This window comes from Sebastes umbrosus, chromosome 14 (assembly GCF_015220745.1).
Source record: "Sebastes umbrosus isolate fSebUmb1 chromosome 14, fSebUmb1.pri, whole genome shotgun sequence".
NCBI classification, from domain to species: Eukaryota; Metazoa; Chordata; class Actinopteri; order Perciformes; family Sebastidae; genus Sebastes; species Sebastes umbrosus.
The window spans coordinates 31,343,974-31,370,229 of NC_051282.1; the positions used below are offsets into that span (position 1 = coordinate 31,343,974).

The 26,256-nt window shown below is 39.7% G+C and overlaps 1 pseudogene and 12 gene segments (V, D, J or C); all 13 read right to left on the reverse strand.

Moving 5' to 3' along the window:
• Positions 1-239: 239 nt before the first annotated feature.
• Positions 240-697, reverse strand: LOC119501362. The segment is given in 2 exon segments: positions 240-553; positions 641-697. Coding segments are annotated over 2 exon segments (366 nt in total).
• Positions 698-7,080: 6,383 nt separating this feature from the next.
• LOC119502158 lies at positions 7,081-7,893 on the reverse strand. The segment is given in 2 exon segments: positions 7,081-7,569; positions 7,657-7,893. Coding segments are annotated over 2 exon segments (363 nt in total).
• Positions 7,894-8,249: 356 nt separating this feature from the next.
• On the reverse strand, positions 8,250-9,165 carry LOC119501363 (annotated as a pseudogene).
• An 888-nt stretch (positions 9,166-10,053) lies between these two features.
• LOC119502147 lies at positions 10,054-10,671 on the reverse strand. The segment is given in 2 exon segments: positions 10,054-10,431; positions 10,519-10,671. Coding segments are annotated over 2 exon segments (366 nt in total).
• Positions 10,672-11,078: 407 nt separating this feature from the next.
• Positions 11,079-11,722, reverse strand: LOC119501364. The segment is given in 2 exon segments: positions 11,079-11,455; positions 11,548-11,722. Coding segments are annotated over 2 exon segments (516 nt in total).
• A 675-nt stretch (positions 11,723-12,397) lies between these two features.
• LOC119501365 lies at positions 12,398-13,031 on the reverse strand. The segment is given in 2 exon segments: positions 12,398-12,783; positions 12,880-13,031. Coding segments are annotated over 2 exon segments (429 nt in total).
• Positions 13,032-14,775: 1,744 nt separating this feature from the next.
• On the reverse strand, positions 14,776-15,448 carry LOC119502120. The segment is given in 2 exon segments: positions 14,776-15,089; positions 15,180-15,448. Coding segments are annotated over 2 exon segments (432 nt in total).
• A 1,481-nt stretch (positions 15,449-16,929) lies between these two features.
• On the reverse strand, positions 16,930-17,577 carry LOC119502115. The segment is given in 2 exon segments: positions 16,930-17,260; positions 17,349-17,577. Coding segments are annotated over 2 exon segments (447 nt in total).
• Positions 17,578-20,170: 2,593 nt separating this feature from the next.
• LOC119502127 lies at positions 20,171-20,896 on the reverse strand. The segment is given in 2 exon segments: positions 20,171-20,648; positions 20,745-20,896. Coding segments are annotated over 2 exon segments (384 nt in total).
• A 636-nt stretch (positions 20,897-21,532) lies between these two features.
• Positions 21,533-22,234, reverse strand: LOC119501366. The segment is given in 2 exon segments: positions 21,533-21,975; positions 22,062-22,234. Coding segments are annotated over 2 exon segments (495 nt in total).
• A 388-nt stretch (positions 22,235-22,622) lies between these two features.
• LOC119501367 lies at positions 22,623-23,222 on the reverse strand. The segment is given in 2 exon segments: positions 22,623-22,993; positions 23,090-23,222. Coding segments are annotated over 2 exon segments (414 nt in total).
• A 789-nt stretch (positions 23,223-24,011) lies between these two features.
• On the reverse strand, positions 24,012-24,785 carry LOC119502139. The segment is given in 2 exon segments: positions 24,012-24,325; positions 24,413-24,785. Coding segments are annotated over 2 exon segments (366 nt in total).
• Positions 24,786-25,032: 247 nt separating this feature from the next.
• On the reverse strand, positions 25,033-25,482 carry LOC119501368. The segment is given in 2 exon segments: positions 25,033-25,352; positions 25,443-25,482. Coding segments are annotated over 2 exon segments (360 nt in total).
• Between the last annotated feature and the right edge of the window lie 774 nt (positions 25,483-26,256).

Consider the following 26,256-nt stretch of genomic DNA (forward strand, 5'->3'; position numbering starts at 1 on the left):
AGGGTGCAGGTCGTATCCACGCTGACCCTCCAATGTTTTAGACTCTCTGAGGTTTGTTTTGGTTGACGGATACGGAATGGATATGACGTCACGTTACTCAGACTACCACAATAAAAGTGGTAACTTCCTTTATTAAAATCAGCCATACCAGGACCAGTGATGCTGAGATAACAGAGTGTTCCCAGTGGTGGTGGTAAATAGAGGAAGTAGTTTTTGTATGACTCTCCTATTATCATCTCTCACTGTGTGTCTCTGGCACAGTAATACACTGCTGTGTCCTCGGTCTTCAGACTGTTCATCTGTAGATAAAGTTTACTGCTGGAGTCGTCTCTGGAGATGGTGAATCTCCCCTGGACTGACTGGGAGTAACGGATAGGCGAACTAGATGTGCCTATATAAGCGATCCACTCCAGTCCATTCCCAGGAGCCTGTCTGATCCAGGCCATCCAAGAGCCAGCAAAGTTAAATCCAGAGGCTGTACAGGTCAGTCTGTGGGATTCTCCAGGTCTTTTAATCACTGGTTCAGATTCTGTCAGAGTCTGACCATCAACACCTGTCAAGATATAAAAATACATCATGAGAAATATGTCAGTTACACAAATAAAAACTATGTCAACTCAACATCAGTGTAAATGTTGACCTGTCCAGCAGCAGATGGTTAAAAGCAGCAGTCCTGTCCTATAGTCCATCATGTTAAAACTGTGTGTCCACTGTCCTCTGTCCTCCTCTCTGCAGTCAGATAAGTAGAGGTGGAAGACATCTGAGTTTTGCATTGACTCTCCTCTCGGTGTAGAACTGGATCTGAATGGATCTCAGTTCCTGTTTGGTGAAACTGGAGAATGAATGTTTAATGTACAGGAGTCATTCCTCCCAGTAGAATTTGTGCAATAGGTCGACAAACGCATTATATATCATTTTGGTTGTCTTTCATTATTCAGCTCAGTCTGCATCGTGTGAAGACTTTGACAATAGTTTAGCAGTTTAACAATATAAAGTGAGTATTGTTAATTCAATTTAATAACAAAAACAAACAAACACCAAATAGCACCTTAATGAATGTGGTTCATTATGTTCTAATATTGATTTAGTGTTCATCAGTCATAATAATAATTTTATTTATATAGCGCTTTTCTGGAAACACAAAGACACTTTACACAGATAAATGATCATAAAACAAGGACATCATAAAAAAAAATATAAAACACACAATATTAATCACACATTAAAAGCAGTTCTAAAAAGGTGAGTTTTGATTAGTGATTTGAATGTGGACCGGTTGGTGCAGTCTCTGATGTGTTTGGGGAGTGAGTTCCAGAGGCAACTATAGCAGATGCTCTGTCGCCCCAGGTCCGCTGCTTGGTTCTGAGTGATGTGGACAAGAGGTTGGCATCAGAGGAGCAGAGGGAGCAGGAAGGAGTGTGATGGTGGAGCAGATCTATGAGGTAGGAGGGTGGTTATGGAGGGCTTTGTGAGTGAGGAGAAAGAGTTTGAACCTTGATGCGTTGTGGGACAGGGAGCCAGTGGAGTTCTGGAGGACAGGGGTGATGTGATCAAGGGACTGGGAATGGGTTGAACAGACGGGCAGCAGAGTTCTGGATGTACTGGAGTTTATTGAGGACTTTGGATGTCGAGCTGTAAAGAATGCTGTTGCAGCAGTCGATTCTGGATGTGATGAAGACGTGATTAGAGTTTCGGCAGCAGAGAAGGAGAGTGATGAGCAGAGACGAGCAATGTTTTTGAGGTGGAAAAGGCCGTCCTGGTGATGTGGTTGACGTGGTGTTCAAAGGAGAGTTGGCTGTCGAAAATGACTCCAAGGTTGCGGATGTGAGGGGACGGAGACAGAGTGGAGTTGTTGATTGTGAAGCAGAAGTTGTGAGCGGTTCTGGTGAGTGATTTGGGACCGATGATGATCATGTCTGATTTGTCGCAGCGGAGTTTGAGAAAGTTGATTTTGCATCCATGATTTAATTTCAGTGAGGCAGTTGGACAGAGTGGAGTGTGTAGCGGTGGTGATGGATTTTAGTGGAAATGTAGAGCTGGACGTCGTCGGCGTAGCGGTGGAAGTGTAGGCCACGGCGGCGTATGATGTGACCAAGGGGAAGCAGGTAGAGGATGAACAGAAGGGGACCGAGCACCGAACCCTGGGGGACGCCTTGGGACAGAGGAGCGGGGGAGGAGGTGCAGTTGTTGATGAATTGTTGTCGGTTTGTGAGATATGACTTTAGCCAGGAGAGGGCAGTGCCGGTGATGTTGAGGGAGGATTCAAGGCGGGGAGAGAAGAATGGTTTGGTTGATGGTGTCGAAAGCTGCAGTGAGGTCGAGGAGGATGAGGATGTTGAGGTGACCAGAGTCTGAGGAGAGGAGGAGGTCATTGGTGACTTTGAGGAGGGCTTTTTTCTGTTCTGTGTTTTGAGCAGAAACGGATTGAAATGGTTCGTACAGGTCGTTGGAGATGAGGTGGGTTTTCAGTTGTGAGGCGACAGCACGTTCCAGTATTTTAGACATAAATAAGAGGAGATTGGAGATGGGCTGGAAATTAGTCATGACATCAGGGTTGAGTCCAGGTTTTTTGAGGATGGGGGTGACGGCAGCCAGTTTGAGTGATTGGGGGACTGAACCAGAACTGAAGGAAGAGTTGATGATGTTTTTCAGTCAATACAAAGAAATTTGTTATTTCTGTTTTGTTTCCTGTTAGATGAAGAGCTTTTTAAAATGCAGTCGTGAGCTGAAATAATGATGTCATTAATTCACATAAATATTGGGAGGCAGACAAAGAAGACACACCAGGCTGATTGATTTACTGATTGCTAAATACGTCTGTTTCTGTCTTCAGTGTGACAGTGAGCTGGTGTTGAAATCATTAGTGGTCTGAGGGCTCCTCCTCTGGTGGCTTCATGTTACAAGTGTTCAGGCACTGAGGGGTTTTTGTTCAGGTCTACTGATGGTTGTGTTGTTGTGGCTCTCTTGGCACAGTAATACACAGCAGAGTCTTCAGTCCTCAGACTGTTCATCTGCAGATACAGCTGCTGTCTGTTGTTGTCTCTGGAGATGGTGAACCGGCCCTGAACTGACTGAGAGTAGGATTTGGTGCTGCTACCATCATCACTCCATGCGATCCACTCCAGTCCTTTTTCAGGAGCCTGTCTGACCCAGTGCATATCGTAGCTACTGAGTGTGAATCCAGAGGCTGTACAGGTCAGTCTGTGGGATTCTCCAGGTCTTTTAATCACTGGTTCAGATTCTGTCAGAGTCTGACCATCAACACCTGTCAAGATATAAAAATACATCATGAGAAATATGTCAGTTACACAAATAAAAACTATGTCAACTCAACATCAGTGTAAATTGTTGACCTGTCCAGCAGCAGATGGTTAAAAGCAGCAGTCCTGTCCTATAGTCCATCATGTTAAACTGTGTGTCCACTGTCCTCTGTCCTCCTCTCTGCAGTCAGATAAGTAGAGGTGGAAGACATCTGAGTTTGCATTGACTCCTCCTCACAGGGAGGACTCAGCTGATCAGAGTTGGATCTTTTATTATAATTAGTGGATAAATATGAGTTGTAATATCTTGATAAAGTCACAATCAAGCAACTAAAGAGGGTCATTTAATATATGTAGACCCATTTCTACATGGATCAATGGTTTCCATCATTAGATCAGGTGAAAATAGGAACTGTGGTTTGATTTGGACAAATAGAGCATCATCAGTAGTTGTGTTAATGTCAGATCAGACCAATCAAATCACCTCTGTTCTTTCTTGATGTTCCTTCTAGTGCACAAGCTTTATCACATGATCAGTATGAGTCAATGAGTCAAACTCAGTCAGTCCTAGACTGTCCTCTGGAGGGTTGAAAGAGGGACTGTCAGTTTCCAGTCTCAGCATGGAGAAAGACTGGACATTGTTGTTTTGTTCGGTGACGTCTGTTCAACAGTCTGAACTCTGTGGATGTTGGATTCTGTCTCTCTGTGCTGAGAGAGAGGGGGGAGGGGTCCTCTTTAGAGTGGAGATCCAACCTGTTAGTTGATCTCAATCTTCTTCCACTCTTGCATGCTGATTAAATGATTTCACTGAAATCACTTTTAAATGATTATTTATTGTTATTGTTTACATATTTTTATCCGTCTCCATCTTGGTTTTTGGCAACATCGATGTTATTCTACTTTTTAGCCGACATAAAGTATACTTAAAATATACTTGAACTTTACTTCAGTTTACTTGATAATAAACTTGAAGTATAACACTTTTTGGTAAGGGACCTCTGGATAAAATATGATTCATATCATTCTTTCATGTTATTATTATGAATTATAAATGTCTTATTGATGAAGATGCTTTTTATCTTATTCAACCGTGACGTTTATTTATACTCAGATTAGCAGGATGTATTGATTCTGTTTGGTGGGCCGTCCGTGTACTGGATATATCATGCAGATATATTGTCAACACCTGCTGTTAAAAATCAATAATGGGAACATTATTAACCAATATCGTTGTAGAAAAGCACAGGTTAAATGTAACACAACAAAACAGGAAGTCACAACGCACAACATCAGCTGTTGCTTTCATAGTGTGTGTGTGTGTGTGCGTGTGTGTGTGTGTGTGTGTGTGTGTGTTTGTGTGTGTGTGTTTGCGTGTGTGTGCGGTGTGTGTGCGTGTGTGTGTGTGTGTGTGTGTGTGTGTGTGTGTGTGTGTGTGTGTGTGTGTGTGTGTGTGTGTGCGTGCGTGCGTTCGTGCGTGCGTGCGTGCGTGCGTGCGTGCGTGCGTGCGTGTGTGTGTGTTTAGAGGCACTGTCATACTCTCCGTAGTGTCATCTGACTTCTCATCTTCTTCTGCCACCTGGAGCTTCTTGTGGAAATACATTGTTTGTGGTTTTTGTACAGCTTCTCTACTTCCTTTAACCACTGTGTGTTTGGCGCAGTAATACACAGCAGAGTCCTCTGGCGTTTAAGTTGGACAGTCTCAGATTCACCATGTTGTTGCTATTATCTCTGGTGACTGCTGTTCGTCCTTGCACACTGCTGGCATAATCTGTTCTACTTGCATCGCTGTAAATACGCCCTATCCATTCCAGAGCTTTTCCTGCAGGTTGTCTGATCCAGTGCATGCTGCAGCAGCTAAATGTGAAGCCAGATCCCCTGCAGGAGAGACTGAGAGTCTCCCCCAGGCCTTTTCCACTACTGAAGTGGAAGGAATGGACTCCATGCTCTGACCTGCACAACCTGATGAGATGAAAGGACAGAGGACAGTGAGACAGTCTTCTGGGAAGTTTTCTGGTATCACTGACTGACCGTCGGTGGATGTTGTCTGATAAAAGATAAAACATGAAGAAGCAGGAGAACTCACAGGGCAGAGAGAGAGCAACCAGCAGAAGAGTGAGTGTGTTCATCATCCTGAGGCTGGAGATGTGACCACAAGAGCAGTCAGCAGGACACAAGTACTCTGCTCAGACTGAAGATTTGCATCAGGATGTCATGGGGAGGGAGTGGCTCCTGAACCGCCACTCTGTGATTATAGTTTCATTTAGCTCATTATTTATTATTTTGTCTGGACCGCAGAGGGCCAGCCCTACTAAAGTCCTTCACTGACTGACGTTAGAAGTTACAGGATTGGTCAGTTGAGCGTTGGAGTTTCCTCATTGGCCGTTGCTCTTTCAAAATGAAAAGAACAGTCCTTTATGCAAATGAGCCCGTCCAGCGCGACACGTCCGGCTCATGAAACGTGGACCGAGCTGTGAAACTCGGCGATCTAGTTCTAAATGAAACCAGATTCAGCAGTGGCATCGCCTGGTTCTAACTTAAAATGTTTTTCAGAAGTAGATTTTGGTGGATTGTTTAGACGGAATAACAAAGTTTACGAGCAGGATGCCATGTTGTTTCCTGTTAGAAACGGCAGGAACCAATCAGGTGCATCCAACGATCGGGTTGTGTGGAACAGCGCGTCCCCTAGCGTCCTCGCCGGACCTGGTGGACATGTAGTGCTGGATTTAACATTACAGACATGACCACTGACTATTAGTGGAACAACTTAGCAACAAATTCACGGACTGACCGTACACGGTCCAGACTGGGTTTGGACCAAGTCTTGTTTTAATTATAGTTGCTTGTTCTTCTGTGTGGAATACAATATCACATCCAGAGACTGGTTTTTGTTTTGTTTTGTGTTTTATGTTTAATCATAAAAACAAAAAATAGACAGAAAGACTGTCTGTGTGATGTTAAGATGAGCTAAAGAAATATATCATGTAAAATGTGTAGTTGAGTCTGGCTGGTTGCTGAGTATTGGTGCAGGTCTGTTGGTGGTTTGTATCACTGTGGAGTAACGTACACAGTAATACACAGCAGAGTCTTCAGGCTCTGACCAGAGACCAGAGAGAAATCAGTTTTTAATTAAAGTACATATTCTTATGAAAGATCTTATATGGACTTAAATGAACCATCTAGATGGTTAATTTAGTAAACTTGTAGCGCTGCTTTGATTTGATTTAATGTAAAGATATGTTTTAAAACTCTGGAAGTTAGTGAGTTAATATCTGAAAACAGAATATTGTATGAGTCACGATAAGCTGTCCCAACCATAGACTGTATATAAAAAGTGGACGTATTCACCATGACGTCACCCATTGGTTAGTGGACTACGTTTTGAAGCCTCAAGTTCGGCATCTTTGCCGTCTCCATCTTGGTTTTTGCCCGCCACCATCTTCACTTCTTTATGAGGCAACACACAAGGAGGCTGATTTACATGCTGATGATATCATCTGACTAAAGTTTATCCAAATGAACTAATAACTCAGCTTTTAACCTTTATTTCTTAAATATATTGTATTATGTGTGTACTATGTATATAATTTCAAACATTTATCAGATGCATGATTCACTTCACTCTCCACATCTGTTAGACAGTTTAAACACAACAGTAATTATTTAATGACTATATTATTATACGTTCTTAAAGATGAAAAAACATTCTAAATAAAGTATTAACCTCCATACGTGATATAGGTAGGAGTCAAATAAATTCACTTTGTAAACAATAAAGTTAAATGGTGTTATCAGTCATATGAAGTTTTCGGGGGTGTGCATAGTGTTAGGACAAAGATTAATTTATTATTTATAAATATATATAAAGCAAACTGTATCATGTAAAACATTATAAAAATATATATATATAAAATATGCAAAAAATACTTCATGCTTTTCCTCAACCAGTCCAGTCAGAATGAGTCCTGTAGGATTTTGTACAGCTGCTCAACCAACTCCAGTCACTGTGGCTCTCGAGCGCAATAATAAACAGCAGAGTCTTCAGTCCTCAGACTGTTCATCTGCAGATACAGCTTGCTGTCTGTTGTTGTCTCTGGAGACGGTGAACCGGCCCTGAACTGACTGAGAGTAGCCGATGTTGCTACTGTCATAATAGCAGCGATCCACTCCAGTCCTTTTCCAGGAGCCTGTCTGATCCAGTGCATATAGTAGCTACTGAATGTGAATCCAGAAGCTGTACAGGTCAGTCTGTGGGATTCTCCAGGTCTTTTAATCACTGGTTCAGATTCTGTCAGAGTCTGACCATCAACACCTGTCAAGATATAAAAATACATCATGAGAAATATGTCAGATACACAAATCAGAACTATTTCAACTCAACATCAGTGTAAATGTTGACCTGTCCAGCAGCAGATGGTTAAAAGCAGCAGTCCTGTCCTATAGTCCATCATGTTAAACTGTGTGTCCACTGTCCTCTGTCCTCCTCTCTGCAGTCAGATAAGTAGAGGTGGAAGACATCTGAGTTTTGCATTGACTCCTCCTCACTAGAAGGAGTGAAGCTGATTTGTCTGGTAACTTTACTTTATTTGTCCCTCAGTTTTGGACCTCAGAGGACAGATTAAACAGTGTCGTCTTTTCAGTCTCTCCTCAGAACTTTATTTTCATCTCCTTACTGACCGTATTTAAAGAATCATCTCACTACGTCTCTTACAACTTTGTGTTTCATGTTATTTTACTTTATATTATTATTATTATTATTATTATTATTATTATTATTATTATTATTATTATTATTATTATTATTATTATTATTATTGTTATTATTCCCTGTAAACAGCAGCAGATGAGAGCACATGGAGTGATCATATGCTCCAAACAAGTCAACTCTTTTCTGTCTCTCCTTTCTGATGTAAAATCTGTAAACTAGTCAGAACCATAAAAGTCTGACTGACTGATCATCTCAGGTGTGAGTGATGTAATTTAGGTTAAAGGTTAGAAGTCCATCAGAGTCCTGGTGTCTTTGAGGAAAACATTATTTATAGGTTTCTTTGAGATAATAAACTTTTAAAAACGTATCTAGTTTAGGGTGGACTGAAGTTACCAGTTAACTTTCTAAATATATAAATGCTCCTTTTTTATCGCTGTAAAATGTGTTGATTTCAGAACTTTGTGGATTCTATGTATTTTTAATGATCTTCATGCATGTACTTATTAAGACATGTGGACCCAGTTTCACCACACTAATACAGAGAATTTAATCAACAGTATATTATAAAATAAGTGATGCTGAGATAACAGAGTGTTCCCAGTGGTGGTGGTAAATAGAGGAAGTAGTTTTTGTATGACTCTCCTATTATCATCTCTCACTGTGTGTCTCTGGCCACAGTAATACACTGCTGTGTCCTCGGTCTTCAGACTGTTCATCTGTAGATAGACTTTACTGCTGGAGTCATCTCTGGAGATGGTGAATCTCCCCTGGACTGACTGAGAGTAGTAGATGTTTCTACTGTTATAAATAGCAGCGATCCACTCCAGTCCTTTTCAGGAGCCTGTCTGATCCAGCTCATATAGTAGCTGCTGAATGTGAATCCAGAGGCTGTACAGGTCAGTCTGTGGGATTCTCCAGGTCTTTTAGTCACTGGTTCAGATTCTGTCAGAGTCTGACCATCAACACCTGTCAAGATATAAAAATACATCATGTAAAATAAGCTGTTGACACAAATCAGAACTATGTCAACTCAACATCAGTGTAAATGTTGACCTGTCCAGCAGCAGATGGTTAAAAGCAGCAGTCCTGTCCTATAGTCCATCATGTTAAACTGTGTGTCCACTGTCCTCTGTCCTCCTCTCTGCAGTCAGATAAGTAGAGGTGGAAGACATCTGAGTTTTGCATTGACTCCTCCTCACAGGGAGGACTCAGCTGATCAGAGTTGGATCTCACTCTTTGTTTGGTGAAACTAGAATGAATGTTTACTTACCAGGACGTTTTGTACGTCTAAAAATGTCCTTACGTGTTTTAAATCTAATAACTGGGTTATCAACAGAACCACAACGATGTGTGTCATCTGACTGATTATATTTAAACCATCATCAACAATCAGTGAAGCAGCGTGGCATTGTGATAGATTAATGATGATTTCATGTCAGAAAAGTTGGTAACAGATTATCATTATAGGAGGAGAACATTAATATCTAGTGTATTATTTTAGTAAAAACTAATGGTGTCTTTCCTTCCCCGTCATGTCTTCCTGTATGGACGTTACTGGGATCAGTGTTAAAGCCAGTCCTTGTCTGCCCTCTAGAGGTTGAAAACAGCGATGGGAGCTACTTTAACATTCAACAAAAGTTACTCACTTGAGACTCCCAAACATATAGAGATTTGTTTGTGATTGAAGTCCAATGTCTCCCTTGCTTTCACCACAATGCATGCTGGGATACAGTCAAGCGCCAACATGACCGTGAACACAAAAAAGCAGAATTGTTGTTATTGATGTTTTACAGGACTAGAAGTTCATTAATTGTTCAACATTACAGCTCTGAACTTCTTTTATTGGCTTCAGATATTTAAAACAAAGAAGCGTCATGAATTTTATCTATGTTTGTGTACATTTCCTGTTCAGTATAGTGTTCCACACAAATACCTTCATCACTTGTTTCTGTCCAGTTTTCATCATTCTGCACCTTAATGATCTTCATGCATGTGCTTATTAAGACATGTGGACCCAGTTTCACCACACTAATACAGAGAATTTAATCAACAGTATATTATAAAATAAAGTGATGCTGAGATAACAGAGTGTTCCCAGTGGTGGTGGTAAATAGAGGAAGTAGTTTTTGTATGACTCTCCTATTATCGTCTCTCACTGTGTGTCTCTGGCACAGTAATACACTGCTGTGTCCTCGGTCTTCAGACTGTTCATCTGCAGATAGACTTTACTGCTGGAGTCATCTCTGGAGATGGTGAATCTCCCCTGGACTGACTGGGAGTAGTAGATAGGAGTACTAGCTGTGCTTATATAAGCGATCCACTCCAGTCCTTTTCCAGGAGCCTGTCTGATCCAGCTCATGTATTGGCTACTGAATGTGAATCCAGAAGCTGTACAGGTCAGTCTGTGGGATTCTCCAGGTCTTTTAATCGCTGGTTCAGATTCTGTCAGAGTCTGACCATCAACACCTGTCAAGATATAAAAATACATCATGAGAAATATGTCAGTTACACAAATAAAAACTATGTCAACTCAACATCAGTGTAAATGTTGACCTGTCCAGCAGCAGATGGTTAAAAGCAGCAGTCCTGTCCTATAGTCCATCATGTTAAACTGTGTGTCCACTGTCCTCTGTCCTCCTCTCTGCAGTCAGATAAGTAGAGGTGGAAGACATCTGAGTTTTGCATTGACTCCTCCTCACAGGGAGGACTCAGCTGTTGGCAGATTTCGTTGTTTTCCATAAACTAAGTAGTGGGATCATGTAGAGGCCTGAGAAAGGACATTTGGGGAACTCCACATGTCATTTTGATCACTCAAATGTGTAATTGCTGAATGACACCAGTTGTTACCCAGTTCTACAGTCTGTTAGAGGATGTGAATGTGATTACTATTTCAAACAAAACTTAAAAGTCATGTTGTTGTCTTTTACAAACCAACACAGAGTAAAGAAAACCACATTTAGACATCAAGTCTCAATAAAACTGAGACTCAGTCAGTTATTCAGCATCACATTGTTGGTAAAAAACAAACAGGAAGTCAAACACCACAAAATCACCTGCAGCTCATCTAGTGGCGTTGTTATACTGCTCTTTACTGCCATCATATTTTAGGTCTCCTACTGCCCCCTGTTGGTCTTTGTAAGAATACATTCTTTAAGGTTTTTGTACAGCTTCTCTGGTAACTTTAACCAGTGTGTGTCTCTGGCACAGTAATACACAGCAGAGTCTTCAGGCTGCACGTTCTGTCCGTTTAGAGTCACTGTGTTGCTGGAAGAAGCTAAACTGATACTGAACTTGTTCTTCAGTGAATCTTTGTAGTATGTGCTTGAACCAGCTCCCATTCTGATCCACTCCAGTCCTTTCCCTGCAGGCTGTCTGATCCAAGCTGTCCAGTAGCTGCTAAGAGAATAAGAGACCTGACAGGTGATGGTCAGACGTTGACCTGGCTGCACAGTCACAGAGGCTGGCTGAGTCAACGTTTCACCCTTCACACCTGTTAAAAAAAACAAGAACATGTTTTTTTATCACAAAAATATCAAGTTGTACTGTAAAAGAAGAAGTGTTGACAGATCCAGAGAGACTCACATCCAGCTGCCAACAGCAGCAGCAGAGCTCCAGAGAACATGGTTGATGTTGAAGCTGACGTGCTGTGAACTCCTCTGACAGCCTGATGTGATGTTTTATAGCTGAAGCTCACTGAGTTTGCATATATAGAATCAAACATATATGAAGCATCAATGTTGGTCTAACTGGAGCCAATAGAAGAGTCTGCTGGTGTACGATTTATTATTTTAATAAAATACAAATTGAATTAGTATAAATAAAATAAAATTGTGTATTAATTTGTTACATTTTGTTTAAAAAAAAAAAAGAGCACAATGTTTAAGTCAGGCCTGATGTTGTCTTACACACTAAAGAATGATCCCAGTCACGTCCACACAGTGATCCATACAGCTGATTAATTAAACACTGGTATCAGATCAGTACTCGGTATCGGCCGATACCCAAAGCCCAGGTATCTCTATCGGTATCAGGACTGAAAAGGTTGGATCGGTGCGTCTCTATCAGCAGTCCTAAATAATGTAGAGAACATTAAACAAGGTAAGAGTCGACAGCCATGTGAGGCTGTTCTTCAGCACAGCGGTGCTTTGAGTTCAATGTTAACATGCTCCCAATAATAATGTTAATATACTGATATTTAGCAGGTATAATATTTACTATGTTCACAATAAACATTCAATTATATTAATATAATATTTTTTTTCTTTTTCTATCTCTTTGCATCAAAAGAAGCAATTAGTTCTTTTTCATCTTCTCTCAGCATCAACATACAAGAACTCAGGGATAAAACATTTAGGACAAGAGTTTGAAGTTGAACACAGAAGGATTTTTAAAGTAAAGTAACTGCTTGTGACTTTCTTTCTATCTGACATTGTCAACATGTGTGTGTGGTTGAGTCTGGCTGGTTGCTGAGTATTTGTGCAGGTCTGTTGGTGGTTTGTATCACTGTGGGCCGACGTACACAGTAATACACAGCTGTGTCCTCAGGCTGCACATTCTGTCCGTTTAGAGTCACTGTTCCAGCAGAAGTGTCTCTGCTGTAGCTGAACTTGTTCCTCAGAGCATTATTTTGGTAAAAGTCTCCTCCACCCCACTGATGGGAAATCCAGTCCATTGGTTTTCCTTCACACTGTCTGATCCAACCGGTTGCATAGCTGTTATCAGTCAGAGAATAACCAGAGACCTGACAGGTGATGGTCAAAGACTGTCCAGGCTGCACAACCATTGAGTCTGGCTGGATGAGATCAATACTGTTCACACCTGTGGAAACACAAATCAACATTATCTCCATCATTCATCTGACTATTCAGTGTTTCTAATGTGTTTATTAGTGTGAATCCAGTGAAAGCTCCTCACAGGATCCAGCTGCCAGCAGCAGTATCAGAGCTCCAGAGAACATGGTTGATGTTGAAGCTGAGCTGATGGAGCTCTTCTGTCTCTCACTGACACTCACTCACTTCTTTAGAAGTCACCTTCATTTGCATATTGTTGAATCATCTTTTAAATGTCATTTGAATCAGTTGAAGGTGTAAACAGTGTGTCTTCTCTAGTGACCAGAGAGAAATCAGTTTTTATTTAGAGTACATATTTTTATGAAAGATCTTATATGGACTTAAATGTCACCATCTAGATGGTTAATTTAGTAAACTTGTAGCGCTGCTTTGATTTGATTTAATGTAAAGATATGTTTTAAAACTCTGGAAGTTAGTGAGTTAATGTCTAAAAACAGAATATTGTAAAGTTTTCATCACAATAAGGTTGTCTTCTTATAAATGCAGACGTTGCTGTGAGTCACGATAAACTGTCCCAACCATAGACTGAATATAAGAAGTGGACGTAGTCACCATGACGTCACCCATTGGTTAGTGGACTACGGTTTTAAAGCCTCGAGTTCGACATTTTGGCCGTCACCATCTTGGTTTTTGCAGAGCAATATATAGATATAATATCAATATCATGATATGAGACTAGATATCATCATAGATTTTGGATATTGTTATATCATAATATGGCACAAGTGTTGTATTTTCCTGGTTTTAAAAGCTACATTACAGTTAAGTGATGTATTTTTCTGAACTTACCAGACTGTTGTAGCTCTTCTATTATTTGCTTTTTCCCACTTAGTCATTATATCCACATTACTGATGATTATTTATCAAAAATGTAATTGTGTAAATATGTTGCAAAAGCATCAATGGTCAACCCTACAACATCGTCACAATATCGTCACAACATCTATATCGAGGTATTTGGTCAAAAAATTGTGATATTTGATTATATCCATATCATCCAGCCCTATGCATACAGTGATGTATCTGTGATTTTAATGTCAGAGAATTTAAATTGATGAAAACTGTTAAATTAGATTAAGAACCATTCATAAAATCGAAAGTCTGTTTCTATCAATGAATCAATGAATCTAATCAATGAAGATGTATTTATTATTTAAAACATGAACTTACATTTCCATTTTTTTTTGAGGCAATCATGTTCACATCCAGACGGCCATGACACCAGTACGAGACTGTATCTCCGGACAACTCTAATAATCCAGTGATACATGAATGAATTGGTTTGCTGCAGATAGCCACAAACTTCATGTGGGGTTACCGTCTGCAATCGGTGTAATCTATAACTCCATCTGATTTGTCTCAGGTCTCTCTAGTCCTGACTGTAGGTTCCTCTCTAGTTGTTTTATAGTTTCTAACAACCTGGTGAGGTGATTGTTTGAGTCTGAAATTGATGGACTGTCAGAGATGATTGTTACCTCTGCTGTCCAATAGTCCTGATGGTGGCGCTACAGCAAACGTCTAAAGTCTAAACTTTTCTATCTAACAGAGTTAGCATGCAGCTTTAGCTCTGCTCTGTCTAGCTCTGCTTTTCCTGTCAATGTGTGAAACCCAAAGTGTTTCCATCCTTTACTGGATGTGTAGTGTTTACCCCGCTGGATTTAACATGTGAGGGTGCAGGTCGTATCCGCGCTGACTCTCCAACGTTTTATACTCTCTGAGGTTTGTTTTGGTTGACGGATACGGAATGGATATGACGTCACGTTACTCAGACTACAACAATAAAAGATATGACGTCACGTTACTCAGACTACAACAATAAAAGATATGACGTCACGTTACTCAGACTACAACAATAAAAGTGGTAACTTCCTTTATTAAAATCAGCCATACCAGGACCAGTGATGCTGAGATAACAGAGTGTTCCCAGTGGTGGTGGTAAATAGAGGAAGTAGTTTTTGTATGACTCTCCTATTATCGTCTCTCACTGTGTGTCTCTGGCACAGTAATACACAGCAGAGTCTTCAGGCTGCACGTTCTGTCCGTTTAGAGTCACTGTGTTGCTGGAAGAGTCTAAATTGACACTGAACTTGTTCTTCAATGAATCTTTGACGTTTGTGTCCCTACTAATCCACTCCAGTCCTTTCCCTGCAGGCTGTCTGATCCAAGCTGTGTAGTAGCTGCTAAGAGAATAAGAGACCTGACAGGTGATGGTCAGACGTTGACCTGGCTGCACAGTCACAGAGGCTGGCTGAGTCAACGTTTCACCCTTCACACCTGTTAAAAAAAAATAAGAAAAGGTTTTGTCACAAAAATATCAAGTTGTACTGTAAAAGAAGAAGTGTTGACAGATCCAGAGAGACTCACATCCAGCTGCCAACAGCAGCAGCAGAGCTCCAGAGAACATGGTTGATGTTGAAGCTGACGTGCTGTGAACTCCTCTGACAGCCTGATGTGATGTTTTATAGCTGAAGCTCACTGAGTTTGCATATATAGAATCAAACATATATGAAGCATCAATGTTGGTCTAACTGGAGCCAATAGAAGAGTCTGTTCACTGTTTTTATATCTGCAGAGTGAAAACATGCCTGGAAATCACCTCTGCTTCACATCTCATATTTTAATGTCATTACACGCTCACAAACATTTAGAAAAAGTCTCATTTACAGAAATAAAACTACTGTTAACTTTGTTTTACTGTCAACTTTTAATACGTGAATGTATTATATCTACATTTATTAACTCCTAACTGCATTTATTCACACATTTTGAGTGATACATAATACATTTTACTGCACAATGCATACTTTTACTTTAAGCACTTCAAATATACTTATCTGCACAATGCATACTTTTACTTTGAGTACATGTTACTGCAAAGTGCATACTTTTACTTTAAGTATATTTTACTGCACAATGTATTCTTTTACTTTAAGTACTTCAAATACACTTAACTGCACAATGTATACTTTTACTTTAAGCAATATATATAATATAAGTATATTTTCCTTTTCCTTTAAGTTCTCTGTGTGATGCTGCTGGTCTGCAGGTTTTTACATAACAGACTTTTAATAGTTGCAGATGTTTGAAGACATTCTGAGTCTCTAGAGGAAAACAGCTGCTCAGGAACTGAAACTAACTCTTTAAAATAAATGAAGACTATGGTAGTTCATAGTTCATTTATAAGTCACTCTTTTATTAATCAGTATATTTGACCTTCATCAGTTTGTGGTTGAGTCCGATATAAAAACAGTCTTCATCAAATATCGTGCAGTGTTGTTTTGATTTGTTACATTATTATGATTGTTGTTTCACTTTTAAACACAAACAAACCAGATCTAAAAGCTCATGAGAAGAAAGTTGAATACAATAAAGTTGAAAATCTCAGCCTCACATGGACGGGCATGTGTATCCTGTCTGTCTTTGACTGATGTAACGACATAAACACTACAGAATTATAGACGAGGTGTAAATGTATTTAAGTAATATTTGTCTATAATTTAAAAACATTTATGCTGAGTGAACTTGATCTCACTCCAGACTCCTATAAGGTAAGACATCGTCATCATCATCATCCATCACACTCTTCTTTCTTCTTCTTCTTCTTCTTCTTCTGCTTCTTCTTCCGAGGAATTCTGCCTCCCCATATATGAAAATAAACCAAACGTTACACATACAGTAGGTCCAGTCCTCGGTTAAACTTCCTCTCCTGTCTGTGTGGGCTAATAGTCCTGATGGTGGCGCTACAGTAAACGTCTAAAGTCCAAAACTTTTCTATCTAACAGAGTTAGCATGCAGCTGTAGCTCTGCTCTGTCTAGCTCTGCTTTTCCTGTCAATGTGTGAAACCCAAAATGTTTCCATCCTTTACTGGATGTGTAGTGTTTACCACGCTGGATTTAACATGTGAGGGTGCAGGTCGTATCCACGACGACCCTCCAACGTTTTATACTCTCTGAGGTTTGTTTTGGTTGACGAATACGGAATGGATATGACGTCACGTTACTCAGACTACAACAATAAAAGTGGTAACTTCATTCATTAAAATCAGCAGGACCAGTGATGCTGAGATAACAGAGTGTTCCCAGTGGTGGTGGTAAATAGAGGAAGTAGTTTTTGTATGACTCTCCTATTATCGTCTCTCACTGTGTGTGTCTGGCACAGTAATACACAGCAGAGTCTTCAGGCTGCACGTTCTGTCCGTTTAGAGTCACTGTGTTGCTGGAAGAGTCTAAACTGATACTGAACTTGTTCTTCAGTGAATCTTTGTAGTATGCGGTGGATCCAGTAGCTTCCATTCCGATCCATTCCAGTCCTTTCCCTGCAGGCTGTCTGATCCAAGCTGTGTAGTGGCTGCTAACAGAATAAGAGACCTGACAGGTGATGGTCAGACGTTGACCTGGCTGCACAGTCACAGAGGCTGGCTGAGTCAACGTTTCACCCTTCACACCTGTTAAAAAAACAAGAACATGTTTTATCACAAAAATACCAAGTTGTACTGTAAAAGAAGAAGTGTTGACAGATCCAGAGAGACTCACATCCAGCTGCCAACAGCAGCAGCAGAGCTCCAGAGAACATGGTTGATGTTGAAGCTGACGTGCTGTGAACTCCTCTGACAGCCTGATGTGATGTTTTATAGCTGAAGCTCACTGAGTTTGCATATATAGAATCAAACATATATGAAGCATCAATGTTGGTCTAACTGGAGCCAATAGAAGAGTCTGTTCACTGTTTTTATATCTGCAGAGTGAAAACATGCCTGGAAATCACCTCTGCTTCACATCTCATAATTTAATGTCATTACACGCTCACAAAGATTTAGAAAAAGTCTCATTTACAGAAATAAAACTACTGTTAACTTTGTTTTACTGTCAACTTTTAATACGTGAATGTATTATATTTACATTTATTAACTCCTAACTGCATTTATTCACACATTTTGAGTGATATATGATACATTTTACTGCACAATGCATACTTTTACTTTAAGTACTTCAAATATACTTAACTGCACAATGCATACTTTTACTTTAAGCAAGTTAAGTATATTTTACTTTTCCTTTAAGTACTCTGTGTGATGTGACTCAGTGTGGTGCTGCTGGTCTGCAGGTTTTTACATAAAATACTTTTAATGGTTTCAGATGTTTGAAGAAACTCTGAGCCTCTAGAGGAAAACAGCTGCTCAGGAACTGAAACTAACTCCTTCAAAGACATGAAGACTATGGTAGTTCATAGTTCATTTATAAGTCACTTTTGTATTAATCAGTATATTTGACCTTCATCAGTTTGTGGTTGTGTCCGATATAAAAACAGTCTTCATCAAATATTGTATTGTTTATAGGTTGTGTTGCAGGACATGCCAGGACCAGTGATGCTGAGATAACAGAGTGTTCCCAGTGGTGGTGGTAAATAGAGGAAGTAGTTTTTGTATGACTCTCCTATTATCGTCTCTCACTGTGTGTCTCTGGCACAGTAATACACTGCTGTGTCCTCGGTCTTCAGACTGTTCATCTGTAGATAGACTTTACTGCTGGAGTCATCTCTGGAGATGGTGAATCTCCCCTGGACTGACTGGGAGTAACGGATGTCGGTACTATAAACATAAGCGATCCACTCCAGTCCTTTTCCAGGAGGCTGTCTGATCCAGTTCCAAACTGAGCTTGTAAAACTAAATCCTGATGTTGTGCAAGTGAGTCTGTGTGATTCTCCAGGTTTTCTAACTGCTGGTTCCGACTCTGTTATGGTCTGACCTTCAGCACCAGTCGAAACAAACAGAGCAACCAGCAAGAGTGTTAGCTTTCTGTCAGCCATGTTCACGCTGCACTGATGTCCTCAGCTCCACGAGTCTCCCTTTAAATATGATGTAAACTGGATCGCTGTGAGAATTTGTTTAAAGGAAGCTCCTCCTGCTTCACATTCTGCTTTTAACCCTCTGAGAGCCACAATAGAGCCTTTTTACTCTTTATTTAAAGGGATACAGGTTGACTTTAGGGGGAGATAGCAGGTCAACAGTAGATGTCACATAGAAGTGGTGTACATCATCTGAAAGCTGGAAACCTGGAGATTAATCTGAGATGAGTCAAGTTGTTCTAGTCATGAATCAGAAATAAACATTAATTAATTAATTAATTAATTAATTAATTAAAATGATTTGTATGATAGAAGTATATGATGGTCATCCCATGCTCTATGATGTCTCACAAGTTGTTGCAGCAATTGTCAATAGTGTATAAAACATATTTTTTTATATCACAATGAAGAAGACTAAACAAAACAGTAGATAAGTTGAACAGTTGAACATCTATTTATTGTCTCGATCCACAGTCCCTGCAGAACTCTGTGCATATTGATAGTTTAACTTCACTCCAAACTCCTGCAAACTAAAAGAAGTAAAGATTTCAATCTCAGGTTAGACAATTAGAAAAAACAAAACATTTAACTACACAAATGCTGTTTATTGTTCAGCTGCTGTGTTTAATGCAGCTCTGTTATGGAATAAGCAAGAATATGCCTATTTAGTGATATGATTTCTACATTCACATCTCTGTTTAGAAATGTGTTTCTAATCAAACATTACTGGTTCTCACAAAGTGTTCAGTGTAACTGTATCCTATCAGTTTCTGGGAATACTTCAAGTGAAGACGTTCATCATGATTGTGGTCAGAATGAGTCCTGTAGGATTTTGTACAGCTGCTCAACCAACTCCAGTCACTGTGGCAGTCAAGGGGGTTTCTGAGCAGTTTACACTGTAAATTGCTCAGAAACCCCCTTATTATCAATCTAGCTGGGAAAGCCATCCATCCTCTGAATGCTCTAGGTCTCTAGTTTGATCCATCCATCCTCTGAATGCTCTAGGTCTCTAGTTTGTGGCATTAGAGTTTCATGAGGCTGTGATTATCCTAGAGGTCACCACAGGTCATTTTATACTGTGAGGTCAAGTTTTAAAATAAATGGTCTCACTACAATGAAATGTCTCCTATGGGGACTAACATCATCACACATGAATACAGTTGGGCTCATTGGATCCACAAGAGTCTCAGCTTTACAGTGATTCCCAATTTATGTAACTCAAGACTGTTTAGGGACCCCAGTAGGCAGAAATATTCAAATACACCATTTTAGAATAGGAGAAAATAACACATTTATACTACATGTGATTATCATAAAGTGGGTATGTCTGTATTTAGCCCAACTTTGGACGTTATTTACTTCCTTCCCAACATGGTAGAACGACATGGTTGGTACTAATGGATTCTTTAGGTTTTCTAGTTTCATCTGATATCTGTGTCTTCACTCTAACCCTAAAACTGAACCTACTAGAGCCTCTGAAAGACAGTAAAGTCAGTCGGATCGCGGGCGGTCTCAGGGGGGTTTTAGGTCTGTTTCTGTCTTCAGTGTGACAGTGAGCTGGTGTTGAAATCATTAGTGGTCTGAGGGCTCCTCCTCTGGTGGCTTCATGTTACAAGTGTTCAGGCACTGAGGGGTTTTTGTTCAGGTCTACTGATGGTTTGTGTTGTTGTGGCTGTCTGGCTGTCTGACACAGTAATACACAGCAGAGTCTTCAGGCTGCACGTTCTGTCCGTTTAGAGTCACTGTTCGAGCAGAAGTGTCTCTGCTGTAGCTGAACTTGTTCTTCAGAGCATTATTTTGAACAAGGCCACTTGTTCCCCACTGATGGGAAATCCAGTCCATTGGTTTTCCTTCACACTGTCTGATCCAACCGGTTGCATAGCTGTTATCAGTCAGAGAATAACCAGAGACCTGACAGGTGATGGTCAAAGACTGTCCAGGCTGCACAACCATTGAGTCTGGCTGGATGAGATCAATACTGTTCACACCTGTGGAAACACAAATCAACATTATCTCCATCATTCATCTGACTATTCAGTGTTTCTAATGTGTTTATTAGTGTGAATCCAGTGAAAGCTCCTCACAGGATCCAGCTGCCAGCAGCAGTATCAGAGCTCCAGAGAACATGGTTGATGTTGAAGCTGAGCTGATGGAGCTCTTCTGTCTCTCACTGACACTCACTCACTTCTTTAGAAGTCACCTTCATTTGCATATTGTTGAATCATCTTTTAAATGTCATTTGAATCAGTTGAAGGTGTAAACAGTGTGTCTTCTCTAGAGACCAGAGAGAAATCAGTTTTTATTTAAAGTACATATTTTTATGAAAGATCTTATATGGACTTAAATGTCACCATCTAGATGGTTAATTTAGTAAACTTGTAGCGCTGCTTTGATTTGATTTAATGTAAAGATATGTTTTAAAACTCTGGAAGTTAGTGAGTTAATGTCTAAAAACAGAATATTGTAAAGTTTTCATCACAATAAGGTCGTCTTCTTATAAATGCAGGCGTTGCTGTGAGTCACGATAAACTGTCCCAACCATAGACTGAATATAAGAAGTGGACGTAGTCACCATGACGTCACCCATTGGTTAGTGGACTACAGCTTTGAAGCCTCGAGTTCGACATTTTCGCCGTCACCATCTTGGTTTTTGTCCGTCGCCGTCTTGGTTGTAAACCAGTTAACTTTCTAAATATATAAATGCTCCTTTTTTATCGCTGTAAAATGTGTTAATATCAGACTTTTTCATGAAAAAAGAAAATGGTGTAAAATCTGCAAATCACATGGAAGCTTTCTGTTTTAAAATGTTAACAAAATGTGCGTTTTTTAATGATCTTGATGCATGTACTTATTAAGACATGTGGACCCAGTTTCACCACACTAATACAGAGAATTTAATCAACAGTATTACAAACATAAAGTGATGCTGAGATAACAGAGTGTTCCCAGTGGTGGTGGTAAATAGAGGAAGTAGTTTTTGTATGACTCTCCTATTATCGTCTCTCACTGTGTCTCTGGCACAGTAATACACTGCTGTGTCCTCGGTCTTCAGACTGTTCATCTGTAGATAGACTTTACTGCTGGAGTCATCTCTGGAGATGGTGAATCTCCCCTGGACTGACTGGGAGTAGTATATATGAGAACTGCCTGTGTGTACAAAAGCGATCCACTCCAGTCCTTTTCCAGGAGCCTGTCTGACCCAGTCCATAGGGTAGCTGCTGAGTGTGAATCCAGAGGCTGTACAGGTCAGTCTGTGGGATTCTCCAGGTCTTTTAGTCACTGGTTCAGATTCTGTCAGAGTCTGACCATCAACACCTGTCAAGATGGCAAAGAAAACTATCATGCAACAAGCTAACAACTAAAAAGAAAACATCAACTAAAAGTTGAGTGTAAATGTTGACCTGTCCAGCAGCAGATGGTTAAAAGCAGCAGTCCTGTCCTATAGTCCATCATGTTAAACTGTGTGTCCACTGTCCTCTGTCCTCCTCTCTGCAGTCAGATAAGTAGAGGTGGAAGACATCTGAGTTTTGCATTGACTCCTCCTCTCAGTGTAGAACTGGATCTGAATGGATCTCAGTTCCTGTTTGGTGAAACTGGAGAATGAATGTTTAATGTACAGGAGTCATTCCTCCCAGTAGAATTTGTGCAATAGGTCGACAAACACATTATATATCATTTTGGTTGTCTTTCATTATTCAGCTCAGTCTGCATCGTGTGAAGACTTTGACAATAGTTTAGCAGTTTAACAATATAAAGTATTGTTAATTCAATTTTAATTAAAACAAAACTAACACCAAATAGCACCTTAATGAATGTGGTTCATTATGTTCTACTGTTGATTTAGTGTTCATCAGTCATGTTTTTCAGTCAAAGGAAGTCTGTTATTTCTGTTTTGTTTCCTGTTAGATGAAGAGCTTTTCAATCATTAGTGGTCTGAGGGCTCCTCCTCTGGTGGCTTCATGTTACAAGTGTTCAGGCACTGAGGGGTTTTTGTTCAGGTCTACTGATGGTTTGTGTTGTTGTGGCTGTCTGGCACAGTAATACACAGCAGAGTCTTCAGGCTGCACGTTCTGTCCGTTTAGAGTCACTGTTCCAGCAGAAGTGTCTCTGCTGTAGCTGAACTTGTTCTTCAGAGCATTATTTTGAACAAGGCCACTTGTTCCCCACCGATGTAAAATCCAGTCCATTGGTTTTCCTTCACACTGTCTGATCCAACCGGTTGCATAGCTGTTATCAGTCAGAGAATAACCAGAGACCTGACAGGTGATGGTCAAAGACTGTCCAGGCTGCACAACCATTGAGTCTGGCTGGATGAGATCAATACTGTTCACACCTGTGGAAACACAAATCAACATTATCTCCATCATTCATCTGACTATTCAGTGTTTCTAATGTGTTTATTAGTGTGAATCCAGTGAAAGCTCCTCACAGGATCCAGCTGCCAGCAGCAGTATCAGAGCTCCAGAGAACATGGTTGATGTTGAAGCTGAGCTGATGGAGCTCTTCTGTCTCTCACTGACACTCACTCACTTCTTTAGAAGTCACCTTCATTTGCATATTGTTGAATCATCTTTTAAATGTCATTTGAATCAGTTGAAGGTGTAAACAGTGTGTCTTCTCTAGTGACCAGAGAGGAATCAGTTTTTATTTAAAGTACATATTTTTATGAAAGATCTTATATGGACTTAAATATCACCATCTAGATGGTTAATTTAGTAAACTTGTAGCGCTGCTTTGATTTGACTTTTTTTTAAGCCTCGAGTTTGGCTTCGTGGTTTTTGGCCGTCTCCATCTAAACTTCTTTATGAGGCAACACAAAAGGAGGCTGATTTACATACTGATGATATCAGCTGACTAAAGTTTATTTAAATGAACTAATAACTCAGCTTTTCATTTTTATTGCTTAAATATATTATATTATGTGTGTATTATGTATATAATTTCAAACATTTATCAGATTCATGATTCACTTCACTCTCCACATCTTTTAGAAATTATAAACACAACAGTAATTATTTAATGACTTTATTATTTTACATTCTTAAAGATGAAAAAACATTAAAAATAAAGTATTAACCTCCATACGTGATATAGGTAGGAGTCAAATAAATTCACTTTGTAAACAATGAAGTTAAATGCTGTTATCAGTAATGGGAAGTTTTAAGGAGTGTGCATAATGCTAGGACAAAGATTAATTTATTATTTAAAAATATATATATAGCAAACTGTATCATGTAAACATTAAAAACATAAATATATAAAAAATGCAAAGAATACTTCATGCTTTTCTTCAACCAGACCAGTCAGAATGAGTCCTGTAGGATTTTGTACAGCTGCTCAACCAACTCCAGTCACTGTGGGTCTCGAGCACAATAATAAACAGCAGAGTCTTCAGTCCTCAGACTGTTCATCTGCAGATACAGCTGCTGTCTGTTGTTGTCTCTGGAGATGGTGAACCGGCCCTGAACTGACTGGGAGTAGTAGATGCGATCACTGTCATATTCGATAATTGAAATCCACTCCAGTCCTTTTCCAGGAGCCTGTCTGATCCAGGCCATCCAGTAGCTACTAAAATCAAACCCAGAGGCTGTACAGGTCAGTCTGTGGGATTCTCCAGGTCTTTTAATCACTGGTTCAGATTCTGTCAGAGTCTGACCATCAACACCTGTCAAGATATAAAAATACATCATGAGAAATATATCAGTTACACAAATAAAAACTATGTCAACTCAACATCAGTGTAAATGTTGACCTGTCCAGCAGCAGATGGTTAAAAGCAGCAGTCCTGTCCTATAGTCCATCATGTTAAACTGTGTGTCCACTGTCCTCTGTCCTCCTCTCTGCAGTCAGATAAGTAGAGGTGGAAGACATCTGAGTTTTGCATTGACTCCTCCTCACAGGGAGGACTCAGCTGTTGGCAGATTTCGTTGTTTTCCATAAACTAAGTAGTGGGAGCATGTAGAGGCCTGAGAAAGGACATGTGGGGAACTCCACATGTGATTTTGATCAATCAAATGTGTAATTGCTGAATGACACCAGTTGTTACCCAGTTCTACAGTCTGTTAGAGGATGTGAATGTGATTACTATTTCAAACAAAACTTAAAAGTCATGCTGTTATCTTTTACAAACCAACACAGAGGAAAGAAAACCACATTTAGACATCAACAGTCTCAATAAAACTGAGACTCAGTCAGTTATTCAGCATCACATTGTTGGTAAAAAACAAACAGGAAGTCAAACACCACAAAATCACCTGCAGCTCATCTAGTGGCGTTGTTTATACTGCTCTTTACTGCCATCATATTTTAGGTCTCCTACTGCCCCCTGTTGGTCTTTGTAAGAATACATCCTTTAAGGTTTTTGTACAGCTTCTATGGTAACTTTAACCAGTGTGTGTCTCTGGCACAGTAATACACTGCAGAGTCTTCAGGCTGCACGTTCTGTCCGTTTAGAGTCACTGTGTTGCTGGAAGAGTCTGAGTCAATACTGAACTTGTTCTTCAGTGAATCTTTGTAGTGTGTGCTTGTACCAACTCTCATTCCGATCCACTCCAGTCCTTTCCCTGCAGGCTGTCTGATCCAAGCTGTGTAGTAGCTGCTAACAGAATAAGAGACCTGACAGGTGATGGTCAGACGTTGACCTGGCTGCACAGTCACAGAGGCTGGCTGAGTCAACGTTTCACCCTTCACACCTGTTAAAAAAACAAGAAAATGTTTTTTGTCTCAAAAATATCAAGTTGTACTGTAAAAGAAGAAGTGTTGACAGATCCAGAGAGACTCACATCCAGCTGCCAACAGCAGCAGCAGAACTCCAGAGAACATGGTTGATGTTGAAGCTGACGTGCTGTGAACTCCTCTGACAGCCTGATGTGATGTTTTATAGCTGAAGCTCACTGAGTTTGCATATATAGAATCAAACATATATGAAGCATCAATGTTGGTCTAACTGGAGCCAATAGAAGAGTCTGTTCACTGTTTTTATATCTGCAGAGTGAAAACATGCCTGGAAATCACCTCTGCTTCACATCTCATATCTTAATGTCATTACACGATCACAAACATTTAGAAAAAATCTCATTTACAGAAATAAAACTACTGTTAACTTTGTTTTACTGTCAACTTTTAAAACGTGAATGTATTATATTTACATTTATTAACACCTAACTGCATTTATTCACACATTTTGAGTGATATATAATACATTTTACTGCACAGTGCATACTTTTACTTTAAGTACTTTAAGTATATTTTACTGCACAATGCATACTTTTACTTTAAGTACTTTAAGTATATTTTACTGCACAGTATATACTTTTACTTTTAATACTTCAAATATACTTAACTGCACAATGCATACTTTTACTTTAAGCACTTTAATTACATTTTACTGCACAATGCATACTTTTACTTTAAGTACATTTTACAGCACAATGCATACTTTTACTTTAAATACTTTAAGTACATTTTACTGCACAATGCATACTTTTACTTTAAGCACTTTAAGTATTTTTTACTGCACAGTGCATACTTTTACTTTAAATACTTCAAATATACTTAACTGCACAATGCATACTTTTACTTTAAGTACATTTTACT